The sequence below is a fragment of the Gopherus evgoodei genome, chromosome 9 (genome assembly GCF_007399415.2).
Source record: "Gopherus evgoodei ecotype Sinaloan lineage chromosome 9, rGopEvg1_v1.p, whole genome shotgun sequence".
NCBI classification, from domain to species: domain Eukaryota; kingdom Metazoa; phylum Chordata; order Testudines; family Testudinidae; genus Gopherus; species Gopherus evgoodei.
The window spans coordinates 68896961-68911104 of NC_044330.1; the positions used below are offsets into that span (position 1 = coordinate 68896961).

At 47.4% G+C, this 14144-nt stretch overlaps 1 protein-coding gene across 1 annotated transcript; it reads right to left on the reverse strand.

Moving 5' to 3' along the window:
- Positions 1-1364: 1364 nt before the first annotated feature.
- On the reverse strand, positions 1365-10692 carry RBM41 (RNA binding motif protein 41). Its single transcript, XM_030574258.1, has 7 exons — positions 10628-10692; positions 8228-8344; positions 7439-7631; positions 6889-7093; positions 4746-5140; positions 2495-2642; positions 1365-2091 (listed from the first exon to the last, which is right to left on the reverse strand). The coding sequence occupies exons 1-7, from the start codon at positions 10633-10635 to the stop codon at positions 1925-1927; spliced, it is 1233 nt and encodes a 410-aa protein (XP_030430118.1). The 5' UTR covers positions 10636-10692; the 3' UTR covers positions 1365-1924.
- Between the last annotated feature and the right edge of the window lie 3452 nt (positions 10693-14144).

Consider the following 14144-nt stretch of genomic DNA (forward strand, 5'->3'; position numbering starts at 1 on the left):
CCTGAATTTAAAAACTTGCCAATGAAAGGAAACAAAATAGATAATCTAGACCTACCTCTGGCATGTCCCTCTGTTTTCTACTCTCCTGTAAAGTGGAAGGAAATTCCACCTTCTCCGCTCCCTATGAAATTAAATTTAAATCCCAGCCAGTGTTAAGCTTGGAACCATCCCCATTGTGACGCACAAACATTCCGTGGCAATGTGAACTAAGCAGGCTGGAGCCACCAGACAGGGCCCCAAAGGAACTCTGGTGTTTGAAGAGTATAAGAATGCACCTCAGCCATTGTGCCTATCACGCTGCTGTTTTGAAGAATTAAGCCTCCAGAGTTTGTAAGGACTCTGTTGTACCATGTAGTATAGCTCATTCTTCAAGAGCGGATGTAGTAACACTTCTGCATTCTACTTTTTTTTTGCTCTAAAGCCATCCTCACCGCGCCAACATTGCAAGTAGGACACTGCACATCACTCCATTTGATGTTTGAACTCAAGCCTGGATTTTGTGCATGACACATGATGAAAGGCTATCGAGAGCTGACAATAGCCAGAAAAATCAAACTGACAGGCTAGGGGTAGACTAGACAAGGGGAGAAAAAAGCAACAGACAGTAGGGCTACTAGCTGGATGCTTGGGGAAGGAACTAGCTGTTATAGGGAATTTGCATCCCTTCTGGGTATGTGGCAGGTGTTGCACAGCTCATCTCTGTTAAAGCCATGAAATCTGGTTCCATCAATCAGTGGGCAAGGGGATCTCAAATGCTTCTCTACAGAGACAGTCAGGTTGGTGGGGAAGAAACATTACAATAGCCTGCCATATTTATTGACAGAGGAGGCTATTCCTGAAGAAAATAGCATAATTCTCAGAAAGCAACTGAACATTTATATCAAGAATAGCATCTGCAGTGAGACTAGTTGGGAAAAATTACAAAGGCTACCAATCTTTGCGCTTTGGGGCTTTAGTAGATCAAGAGTGAAGGGTCAAGTCGTTTTCCCAGTCACATAGCACAGTATAATCAAATACACAGATGCAATCCTGTGGCTATGGGATGAGGGGAGGGGCATTTATGTCTTTCTTTCTCCTGAACCCTCCACTGCTATCCACTGTAAGAGACAGGCTCTCAGACCAGACAGACCATTGCTGGTCTGCTCCAGTACAGTAACTTGTGAGGAAGAAATGAGATCTGCTGTTATTATCTAGAGTCTGCAAAGCACAATATACCTGGTCCTAAAAGAAAGGCCCTACGTAGGCGGCTTCTACAGTATCCAAAAATTTCCAGGCAAAGAAGATGATGGATGCAGCTGTTCTGCAATACAGAGAGGGCAAAAGGCGGAGGAGCATCTGGGGAACTGAGACATGCACTAGGAAAACACAACCTGAACACATTTATTCACATATTCTTCCCCCTTAAATGCCATTCAGATGGCAGCACCAAAATACAGATATAAACAGGCAGGAACAGCTACCACTTACCCTGGAGGTGGTGACAAAACAGGCATCCGGTACAAACAGCATAAAGCTATTTGTTTAAACTATATACGGAATGGAATACAGCACAGGACTCAGCCCTCAGAATATGCTGCATGGTATGAGTGTTCAAACACACAGCAATTTCAGATCCTCAGACTCCTTCAGACCAATGTCTGTTACCAAGCCACTGACCTCAGCATTCCTTCTGCCTTACACCAGGTGAGGTTGCCTCTGTTCCTATCATCCCAAGAGTCACCTCTGTCCCATGCTGAGTGGGGCTGCCTCTAGCTTTCCTCTGCATCTCACTTGAAGGAACTTAGCTCTCATGACTCCCATGCCCCACGCTGGGACTTATATACCTGAATGTTGAGCTCAGAATCAGAGAATTAAAGGACTGTTCCAAAAGGTGAGTAACCGCAATCCATGAGGATCCACACACACCCCACAGATTACTTGTCCACTAGTTGGTAGTGGGTTTCTCTGCACTGGTGATGGCACGCAAGCTGTGGGAGGCAGAGTCAACACTTGATGACTGCACCTTACTTTTCCCAAACTCTATCACCAGCGTTTTCCCCATCAGGTTATAACCGTTCACCAGCAGCATTGCTTCCCGTGCAACCTCGACACCTGGAACAGGAGAGTAAAGTGAGATCAGGTTACAGGGCACATATAACTGCTCTTACAACCAGCTCTGCTCTCAAGCCCACTGGGTTGAAGCACAGACCTCGGGATCATGTGGTCTTCTCCTGGCCATTTCTAGCTCTTGTGCACTGTTATACAGCACAGTGCTGGGAGCTCATTGGTAGAGCAGTGTGTGGGGAATGCCACCATTGAGTGAGCATATGACATTGAATCCCTCTTATTCGATGGGAGGGCTGGAATTCGTCACTGGGGCAGCGTGGGGATGCTGAGGTCAGATAAGCATGGTGGCCAAATTCCCCTCCTACCCCAGCAAGCGTAGCCCTTCCAGAGCTGACACTGCACCATCATTCATCAGGAAAGGCCTGCGAGATGCAGCTGAGTGACTCACTGGGAAAGGTGATAAAGGCCTGGCCCCTCATGCGGCCACTCAGCAGGCGGAATTGGATCGGTGGGCCATCCTTCTCCTGGAACCGAGCAAACAGCGAGACCAGCTCCCTCACTGTCACCTGAGTGCTCAGGTTCTTCAAATACAGCACCTAATCAGCCCCCAGAACAATAGCGGTGAGAGAGAAAGAGTCACCACAGACTTGTGTGAGAAGGGCCATCTCTATACAGCTAACTCCCCTCTCTCTCCCCCACAGGCTCTCTCTGCCACATACCGGAAGGGGCTGGCCCTGCCCCTCCTGCCCCCCTACAGCCCCGCACCCCACACAGGAAGGGGCTGGCCCTGCCCCTCCTCCCCCCTCCAGCCCCCCACCCCACACAGGGAGGGGCTGGCCCTGCCCCTCTCATTCCCCCTACAGCCCCCTCTGCCTCACACAGGGAGGGGCTGGTCCTGTCCCTCTCATTCCCCCTACAGCCTGATTGCCCCACATTGCGAGGGGCTGGCCCTGCCCTTCTCACCCCCCCCCCCAGCCCCTTCTGCTCCACATGGGGAAGGGCTGGCGCTGCCCCCTCACACACACACCCCTCCAGGCCTCCCCCTTCCCCACACTGGTGGTTGTATGTTTATAAGACAGAGACGGGCACATATAGGACAGCATCTTATGGCTTTTTTGAGGCTGTACCATGCTGTATCTACATAGATTCTTGTTGGCTCCAGTTATTTATATCATGAGCTCTTGCTGCCTGTTAAACAAGTTTTAAACATAGCATTGTGGGAAGGCATTCAGATTGCTCATGACTAGTTATGGAGATGGCACTATGTCTGTCTAGGTCTCTGAGAGCCAGAGATCTTCCTCCCACTATAGTCCATCTGGGGCTGGGTTTGAAACATGGCTGGCAGTTAGGTATCCTAGGAGTATTTAAGCAGGGGACTCCAAAAAGCATCTTTATTCTCCCAGCAGAGGAGACTATTTCTCCTTTGTCTGGAAGGCAACTGCACACACTTATTTGGTGATGCTTCATCATTCGCAAGCAGGAATCTTTACCCATTAGGATTCTGCCCACTAGCCCCTTCTGGCCCTGGCATCCCATCAATCTAATACAGGTGCCAGAACAGTGTCCCCAGAGCTCTGCGTTAGGGCATAGAAACAAATGACTGGAAGGAATATCAAGAGGTCATCTAGTCCAGTCCCCTGCACTCATGGCATGATGAACTATTATCTAGACCATTCCTGACAGGTGTTTGTCTAACCTGCTCTTCAAAATCTCCACTGATGGAGATTCCACAACCTCCCTAGGCAAATTATTCCAGTGCTTAATCACTCTGACAGTTAGGAAGTTTTTCCTAATGTCCAACCTAAACTACCCTTGCTGCAATTTAAGGCCATTGCTTCTTGTCCTATCCTCAGAGGTTAAGAACAATTCTTCTCCCTCCTCCTTGTAACAGCCTTTTATATACTTGAAAACGGTTATCATGTCGCCTCTCAGTCTTCTCTTCTCCAGCCTAAACTACCCAATTTTTTCCAATCTTCCCTCATAGGTCATGTTTTCTAGACCTTTCATCATTTTTGTTGCTCTTCTCTGGACTTTCTCCAATTTGTCCACATCTTTCCTGAAATGTGGCACCCAGAACTGGACAAAATACTCCAGTTGAGGCCTGATCAGCGCGGAGTAGAGCGGAAGAATTACTTCTCGGGTCTGGCTTACAACAATCCTGCTAATACATCCCAGAATGATGTTCACTTTCTCTGCAACAGTGTTATACTGTTGACTCATATTTAGCTCGTGGTCCACTATGACCCCGAGATCCCTTTCCGCAGTACTCCTTCCTAGGCAGTTATTACCCATTTTGTACGAGTGCAACTGATTGTTCCTTCCTAAGTGTAGTCTTTGCATTTGTCCTTATTGAATTTCATCCTATTTACTTCAGAGCATTTCTCCAGTTTGTCCAGATCATTTTGAATTTTAATCCTATCCTACAAAGCACTTGCAACCTCTCCCAGCTTGGTACTGTCCACAGACTTTATAAGTGTACTCTCTATGCCATTATCTAAAACATTGATGAAGATACTTAACAGAACTGATCCCTGTGCGACCACACTCGATATGCTCTTCCATCATGACTGTGAACCACTGATAATTACTCTCTGGGAATGGTTTTCCATCCAGTTTTGCATCCAGCTTATACGGTACAATAATAACTGGGAAGGGGGAACATATCCAGTTTATGACCCTCAGCTTGATGTTTCCCATACCTTGCTTGGCTCTCCCGGCTCGTAGGAGGAAAACCGGGAGATGCTCCTGATCTCCTCCTCCGAGAGACGATTCTTGCGAATCTCCTCTTCTGGGATGAACTCCACGGGCTCCTTTACAGTTGCAGACCCCAGGATGGGTCTCTGGGCCACAGTCCCCACTGCCTTAATCGCGGGGAGGCTGGGACCTCCATATTGTTCTGGCTGCTCTCCCTGATCCAGAAGCTGTGTGGTACCCTTAATCACAGGTCCACTTGGGGAGGGGAAGCAAGGCAAGCATGGATCACTTTTTGTTGACTGGGATTCCCCGGGCAATGGCTTTTTTAGCATCTCCTGACAGACAGTCTCCAAGTGACCCATGGGGTCCTTTTCATTCACCATCCTCTTCTGAGCTTCATCTAATCCACAGTAAAGAAATATGGTGACATGACAAAATCCACCACCACCACAAGTAAATGAAAAGATCACTGGGTACAGCTAGAGCCTGGGCCCCAAAGACAGGAAGTTCTGCTCTGGGGCAGCTCAGTCCAGCCTCCGGCAGGAATCTGGGGGTTACTGAAAGGCAAAATGTAGGCTGCCAGCAGTAACTGATGGTATTACAGATTAGAACAGCTTTCCGGGAAGAACAGCAACTCTACCAGAATGTTTTCTATGACTCTCATTCCCAACTCAATTATCCTGTGGACTTTATAATCTGTCACTTGATTTCAATATGTTCCAGAGATCAGCACACTGACTAGTTCCCCTGCGCTCCAGCTAGCAGAGACCCTTCTCCACCTGGTCCGTGCTTATAGCTAGTGAAGCTTATTTCCTGCCATGCAGCTTTTTAAAATGTTATTTTGAACAAACATGTTTTGTTGAGCTTTCAGGGACACTAGCAGGTTAAAAATCAGGGATTTAAAGGAGCTTCCTTGCCAGGGTTACCAATAACATCTGCCTTCGTTTATTTAATGGAAGCAAGGGCAAAAATGAAAAACTTTCCCCCCATCCACGTAGCATTTAATAGGGTACTTTTTTACTGTGTTGGTGTCTCAGCAGAGTGCAGAGTAACACCAGAGGGGTTAGTCCACTAGCAGTTGCACTTCCTGGACGCTGCAGCTGTAGGTGAGAATGGGGAATCAATGTCATTAGATTGTCAGCTCTTTGGAGCAACGACCATCTTTCTGTACTGTGTTTGTACAGTGCCTAGCACAATGGGGCCCTGGTCAATGACCAGGGCTCCTAACCACTCTAATAATACAGACAACAATAATAATAATAGTAATCAAAACACATTTTTAGAAACAAGTTGTGAAAAGCACCTGCTTTAAGCAGTTTTTCTAACAAACAAAACCTAATTGTTAGGCTTGCAATACCCCTTTAAATGTGACCCTCGCTATGATCTGGTGTATGATGCATTTCCGCCGTCGCCTAGGGCAATGCTAGATACCACTGCCTAAGGGTCAGATTGTGAGAAAGAATACAACAAAGGGGCAGGAGAAAAGTGATACTCAGGTGAGAGGCAGTGTGGTGAAGTGAAGAGGGTCCTGGGCTGGGAATCAGGACACCTAGGTTCTAGTTCTAACTCTGCCACTGACCCTGCTGGGTGACCTTGGCCAAGTCAGTTTCCGTCCCGCCCAGTGTCTGGCTTGTATATTTAGCCTGATAAACATTCAGGATAGGGACAGTCTTACGATGTGTATTTACTCTGCCTAGCACAATAGGCACTGATTTTGGTTGGCCCTTTAGGTACTACAGCAGTATAAATAATTAATAAGAGAACCAGGTTACATGCTGCTATTATACATACAGGCTGAACTCTGTCTCAGCTACACCCATGCCATCCCAGTGAACCAACTGTGTTGCACAGCTGTCAGAGAGCACCGAATTCAGCATGCCAGTGGGGGCGTGTACATTCCGACAGTGGCTCTGTGCAGACTCATATGCTAGAAAGTTCTTTCTTTAAATGGTCGGTTCATGCAAGATGCTCTGGGAAAAAGGAAAATAGCTCCTCCCCTCGCATCACACAGTCCAGAAGTAGAACCATTTCTTCAGAGAGAAAGGGCAAGGATACACCCCAGATCTACGTTCACAGAACACTTGCTCCCGCACTTCCAGGTTCGCTGTGAGTTACTCCCACCCTGATGGCATTGGGAAGCCCATATACCTTGGTGGTAGAGTGCTCGCAGGAAGGAGTGACGGTCTGTCCCCTGGAAAAGCGCATTCTCAATCTCCATTTCCCTCCGGTTCAGCTGTTTGCTGCCAGCAAACCTCTGCGGCAGGGATAAAATGCGCTGGCGCTCTGTGATCTTCTCCTGGATGGCTCGCAGCCGTTCCCGCATGGCTTCAGGGGCTGCTCCCAGCCCAGAGCCCTGAAATGCAGTAGCAGCATTGCTTAGGAGAAAACCCACCCAATTCACACTAGAGGGGCACTGATTATTGACGAGCAGTTCCATGGATACCGATTTATATCCACGGATATAAATTTTGTATCCGTACAGGGCTCTACCTATTTGTGAATGCAGCTCTATGGAATGTAGATGGACTGTTAGCCATTCCTTGGTAGAATGCTTAAGGTGCCTTAAAAGCTGCAATTTATTATTGGCTATTATTAATACCCTCTGCAGAGCTTTGGACTCCAGACTCCATTATGTTCTAGAGGACCCTCTATGCTGGATTCTAGGTTCCTGCTGTTGCTAGTAAAGCTCCTTCCCCACCTTATCTGCTGAAGCATGGTTCTTCCAGAGCAGGATCTCTGAGTCTGAGAGCCCCAGTTCCCGAAGAGAGGCTGTTTCTTTCTCACTCTCCTGCAATGCCTGGAACTGCGATAAGGTCAGAGTCCCTGCAGCCTCCTCTCCAAAGGGCTTGTAAAGAGCGGCTGGGGCGAAGCATCTTCGCTTGGACACACACCTGCAACACAAATCAACAGCAAAGTGAGAAGTCCTTAGGGCTCAGAAGTTAAGTGTGGAGGATAGGATCCTGGCCTTTATATAAACCTGGACATGCTCTCACCACCAGCAGCCTAGCATGGGCACCAGAGATGCTGTGCTTCTGAAGATGCTGTCCTCTCTAACATGGGCACATTCCACATTCTTTTACCTGATACTATAAGATTATAAGGCAGGGGCGCATCAAGCAGTGTATATTTCTATTATATGCAGTGTCACCAAGTGGCTGAAAACTCTAACTACATTATGTGTTTGCATGATGAGAATGCTGGGAGAAAGAACCGTGCTCCCTGAGAGTCATGCTCCAGAGCTCACTGCTTGAGTGAGACACAGCACAGGAAGCTCTGCTTGTGCAACCTATCTCCATGTGTTTGTCAATGATTCACCTACACCAATATCTTCTCATCATCTTCATGCTGCAACATTAATGCTGTTGTACTGCTGGTGGTGCTGCCCTCAATAATCTGAATGTGCTCTGTCTGCCAGCACTCAAGTGCCAGCAAGGGCAGCCTTTAGCCTTGTGCTTTGCTGGCAAATGCTGGCTAGTTCAATACTTACTGTTCAATGGAGACAGCAGTATCAAGCTGATGATGAAGGAGGGTCTTCAGCTGCCTCTCTCCTTCTGTCTCCAAATCCTCCAGGAGGAGATCATCACTAGACAGGCTGCTGTTGATCCTGTGCGTGGAAACACAACAGAGGGAGTCAGTAAGTTACAGAGAGTGCTTTACTCTCTGCCTCCCCCCACACCCAAATCTACCATATTTATAATTCTACATATAGTCTTTCAGCCCTTTATCAGAACACTAGGAAGATAATGTGACAGTCCAGATGGACTATAAAGCACAAGATGGAACTAAAAATAACCTTCATGGCAGAACTCTCACTGATGTCAATTAGAAAGGCACACAGATGATTTTTGGAAAATTAAAAATATCCTAGGAGCACTTTTTTTTAATTCACATTCCTGTAATTTTTATTTAGGGAAGATCTATTTTAAATAATTAATCCTGCCTAGCTTCAAATGACTCAGTGCAAATCCCGCCTCCAAAATAAAAAATAAAGCCATCAGAGTCCGTCAAAGAAAGCAGAAAGTTGGCAGCATGCTTGAAAATAGTTATAAACTTGATTATCAATCTGCCTTTCTAAGGGAGAACTTGCTCCACACATGGCACATTGCCTTGCACTTGTTATTTCATACAGAATTTTAAAGGACATTGACATCTACTGTTCTGTGGCTTTTTGTTTCCTTCTCTCAGTGCCTGCACCAAGGTCAGAATAGGGTTAGGGAAGAAATAGTTGATACACTTTTCAAGTCCAATTCCCAATCTTAAAGGCACAGGATGTTCCTGCAAAAGTTATGAACAGTGAAATGATTAACAATGCAGTGGTCTAAATACTTATTAAGATTCAGGCTTTAATACTTTATTGGTATGAATGGAGCTGCTCACACCTCTCCTAGGGCAATTGTTTCAGACTGCCTCTAAACTCAGGCAGGCAGACAGCCATGCACTGGGGAACATTTGGGCAAACAGCCCAGCATTGGATGAAGGTTTCTTCACAACAATCACAGCCAGAAACTTCACTTTGTTTTTAACTGAAAGCTTAGAAAGTGCCAGTATACTAACTTATGAACAGCCGTACTAGATCAGACCAATGGTCCATCTAGCCCAATATCCTGTCTCTGACGGTGGCTGGTGCTAGATGCTTCAGAGGGACTGAAAAAGACAGGGCAATTTCAAATGATCTATCCCAGGCCTTCTCAAACTTCATTGCATTGCAATCCTCTTCTGACAACCAAGTTACTACATGACCTCAGGAGGGGACTGGAGCCCAAGCCCCACCACCTTGGATGGCGGAAGAGGGGGCCACAGCCCAACCCCCACCACCTTGGGTGGGGGTTGAGCTCAGGCTTCCGCTTCAGCCCTGGGTCCCAGCGAGTCTAATGCTGGCCCTGGAGACTCCAGGGGGTGATGGGGCTCATGAAAGATTGCAAAATGGCCAACCCAAAGCCTCAAAAATCATGACTTGGGCCACCCACTGAAATAATTAGATTTATTTTAAAATAATAAATACTGGGCATTTTATTTGTGCTGAGGTTTAAGATCCTTTAGGGCAAACTTGCTTGATGTTTTCAAGCTTTTCTCTACTATCACTAGAGCTAGTACCTTTTTTTTTTTTTAAATGGAAGCTGAGATATTGTTGCTCTCTCTTGAATCCAGGAACTAGGGCTTCAAGAAAAACACTAAGTATTGTAGGACTCGCAATAAAATCACAAGAGCTGGCAATGCTGGAATTCATGTCCAGGCTGTCTGCATTAGAAGAATCTCATAGGAACTTGCATAGAAGGAAATCACTCCCCCAGAACACCTTCAACCCCCACTCTTCCTCCCTAGAGCACCTCAACTCCCCATCCTTCCTGCCCCCAAACTCCCCCTCTTCCTTCAGAGCACCACAACCCTCATCTTCCCACCACCTGAGCATCCCCAACTCCATCATCTTTCCCCATCCTTTCCCTTCCTCCCCAGAGCAGCCCAACTCTGCAGACCCCAGCACCCCCTATCCTTCTGCCCTGCTGCCTCCCATCTCCCCTCCCTTCTACCCCCAGAACACCCCCTTCCTCCTTCAGAGCACCCTCAACCCCCCAGTCCTCATCTTCCCCGCACCTGAACATCCCTAACACTCAGTCATCATCCTCCCCGCCCCCAGAGCACCCACAACTCTGCAGGCCCCAGCATGCCCCAACCCTCTTCCTTTCCCCCACCTCACCTTCCTTCCTCCCCCAGAGCAACCCCTACCCCAGAGCACCTCACTCCCACTTCCTCCTACAGAGCCACCCCTTTTCTGCCTCCCCGCCCCGCCCTCCAGCTGCGCGAACCCAGCAGCAGCCCCGGCCCTGGCTGCCCCCAGGGGAGTCACTAGCGCCTAGCTGCGAGATCCGAGACAACCCTCCCCTCTCACCTCCGCATGGCTCCGGCCCCCAGCACGTCCCGCTCCCGCAGCCAGCTCAAGGCGTGGACTGCAACTCCCAGGAGCACCGTGCGGCAGGGCCCGAGTGGAGGGGCGGGGCGGGCTCCACGGGCTACTGGTTGTTGTAGTGCAGCCAGGCTCAGCTACGTCCCCGTTGGAGTCCCGTAAGAGCCTGCCAGAGCGCAGCTGCCTTGTGGGGCGTTTATTAACCACGCTCCAGTCCCATGCGCCAGAAGCCCAGCAGCTTTCCTCACAGGGAGCTGGGTGAGACAGACTGGGGCACCTGTGCTACAGCCCCTTGCCCCAGCTGGGTTTGCCAACTTTCTAATTCCCGAAAACCCCAAACGGCCTTGCCCTGCCCACTGTTCCACCCCTTCCTGAGCCCACTCCATTCCCTGTTCCTCCCACACTTGCTCTCCCCCACCCTCACTCACATGCTCATTTTCAATGCAAAGCCCAAACAGGCACCTCGATCATGCTAAGTTCACATTTTATTTGCTACAGGATGCTAGAGCTGGCAGCAAAATAGTCGATAAGGGTAATTTAAAAAAAAAATTCACTAAGGTTTTCATGATTTTTACCCTCCCCTCTTCTCGTTTTTCATAACCAGCTCCATGGTTTTGGTTCACTAAAGTTACTGTAATTGTATGTGTGGAATTAGGACCACACCTTATCACAGCTACAATGGGTCCATTAAAGGCTCACTCCCACCACCCAAATACAAATCCATAGAGCACAACCACAGAAATGCACACCTGTCCCATATCTATAAAAATAAATCAGTTTTTACACACTCCCACCCCTGCATGCAGATACACATGTATTCATATGTACATATCTAGCATGCACGAACACATACTTCCACATTATTTATTATTACAATTGTTGTTTAGTGCCTAGAGATCCCAAATAAGATAATGGCTTCAGGGTGGTAGATGCTAGACATACACATAAAGAGAGTCTGCAACAAAGAGTTAGACAAGGGTGGGGAGCAATGATACATTAGTAATTGCAGAAGAGCCAGTCAACATTCACTGTTAAGAAACAAGGTTTCTTTTACAGTTCCCTTCTCTTTTAACAACTTGTTATGAAATGAATATACACATTTTATGCCATCTATTTTCTTGTGCCAAGCCAGCAAAAGGAATGAGAGTCAAAGAGTTTGAATAAAATTTGTAGCCTCACAGGTATATACACATGCAGCAATACATGCATCTCTCTACACAGAGACACTTTTTCCATATACTTTTCCAGGGGCTGCCTAAATCACACAGCCAGGAAGGAAAGGAGGATGGGGAGGGAAAGAGGCCAAGGATAAGAGCAGGGTGGAGGTGAGAAGGGGCAGTGAAGGAGAGAGGAGGGGATGTGAGGGGGGTATGTGGGGTAGATGGAGGGAGAGGCAGAAGGCTACAGGTGCATGAGGATGTGAGGTATATAGGGCCATAATGGGAGTGCAGCAGGGTGAGGTGGTGAAAGGGGTGCAGGGGGTGAGGGACATGGGGGGGCAGCTCTGGGAGATGGAGAGGATGGGTGGGAGAGCACTGTAAGAGGTACAGGGATGGGATGGGACAGGGGAGAGATGCAATGATGGGGGTTGGGATGGGGATACAACTCCATTCCTAGCACTGAGAGATGGGAATACACATACCTCCAACTCCTGAGTGCTAGTGATGAGGTGACAGACCACGGTTCGCAGCAGGGCACGTGCCACAGCTTGAGCGAGCCACATGAGAAGAGGGCCAGGCAGCAGTGGGAGAAGCGTGCACCACACAACACCTCAAAAGGCACCTGCTGAGCGCTCGCCAGTAGCGCTAGTTCCTCCCGTGCCCAGACCCAGCCAATGGGAGCTGTGCCTGTGAGCAGGGCAAGCACACAGACATCCCCTCCCCCTGCCCAGCAGCCCTTAAGGCTAGGAGCTGGACATGCCAGCTGCTTTTGGACCCGGGAGCCACATGGGCCGCGGTGCTAGGAGGGAGCTTGCCAGCCCCTCTCTGGCAGCGCAAACCAGACATTCAGCGGTGCTGATCAGAGCCATCAGGCTTCCTTTTCAACTGAGTGTTCCAGTCCAAAACCAGACAGCTGGTCACCCTAGCCCCAGCATAGCTATGGCCCTGCTATGCAGGCTGGCCTGCTAGTAATCACCACATTGATTATAGTGGGTCCTAGGCACCAACCACAATCGGGGCCCCCTCGGGCCAAGTGCTGTACAAACACAGACAAGTCCCTGCCCCTCCATTACACTAAATCTTATCCAAATAGGGCAGTATAGGAACTGAGTGGCAAGAGTAACTGTTAAAGTCAGTAAATGTCAGGACACTTAGGCCCTTACTATATCGCAGGTGACAACTGGAGCGATGGAGCAAACCAAGTTAGGAGGAAAAGCAGCATGCATTAACATCTCTATTTTATTAGCATTGGTCTGGAGATATCCATGTATTTAGTGAACTGGAGTCAAAGAGTTGGGTAGGGAAGCTGCTCCTTCTCCATCAGCAAGTTACGGTACAAATTAAGATCAATCCAGTTTCACCACATTCCACAAATAACAAAGTCAGTTTAAAACCATATAAAAGATAGATGTCTACTGCCACTTACCCTCACAACCCATATGTGGTATAGAAGAGCTCATTGAACACTACAAGTGCTAGAAGATAAGGCCCAGATCCACAAATGTATTTAGGTTCCTAACTTCCACTGAAGACAAATACCTTTGTAAATCCAGGGTTAAGTGTTTCTAAAGTGCCAATTTTCCTCTGGAGAGAGGTGGGCGAGCTTTTGAGCTACACCAAGACCTGAAGAGCTCTGTATAGCTTGAAAGCATGTCTTTCACCAACATCAGCTGGTCCAATAAAAGATATTACCTCACCCACCTTGTTTCTCTAGCATTAGGGAGCAACAAACCAACAACAATTTTCCCTGTAATCTGCTACACCATTTTTGAAGTTATGACATCTCAGAAATGATTTGTGGAGTACAAGCAGGAAGGGAGCACCTAACTTATTGCAGACAGCAGAATGCAAACCAAGTTTTCAGAAGTGAAACAGGCCCAATTCAGGATGGACTGATTTCAGTCCTGCATTTGTATTTTAGTTTGCTAAAGAAAAGGTTTATTCTTATTAGTTGGCTAACCACTAAAATATGATTTGCAATAAAATACAGCCTATACACTAAATTTGACACTTTTTGCTCAGCAGGACATGCTATATTAGTACATATTTAAGTAATTTTATCTCTTAAATTAATATTAATATTTACAGTTAGAAAATGATGAATAGTGTATTTCTTTAGTAGATTAATTTTTCACTTGTGATTTTTGTCAAGCTCCATTTGGATGGAACATGGAATTCAATTACAAATGGCCAGCCCCAATGCACTTTAAAATTTTATTTAACCAACGAAAAAACAGACAAGCAAGCTTAAATGTGCTGGATAAATTTAAAAAGCTTATTAAAACAAAGGAAGCATTATCTGTACTTAATGAATGGAACTAGTTGTTTCTAGTCACCATCAA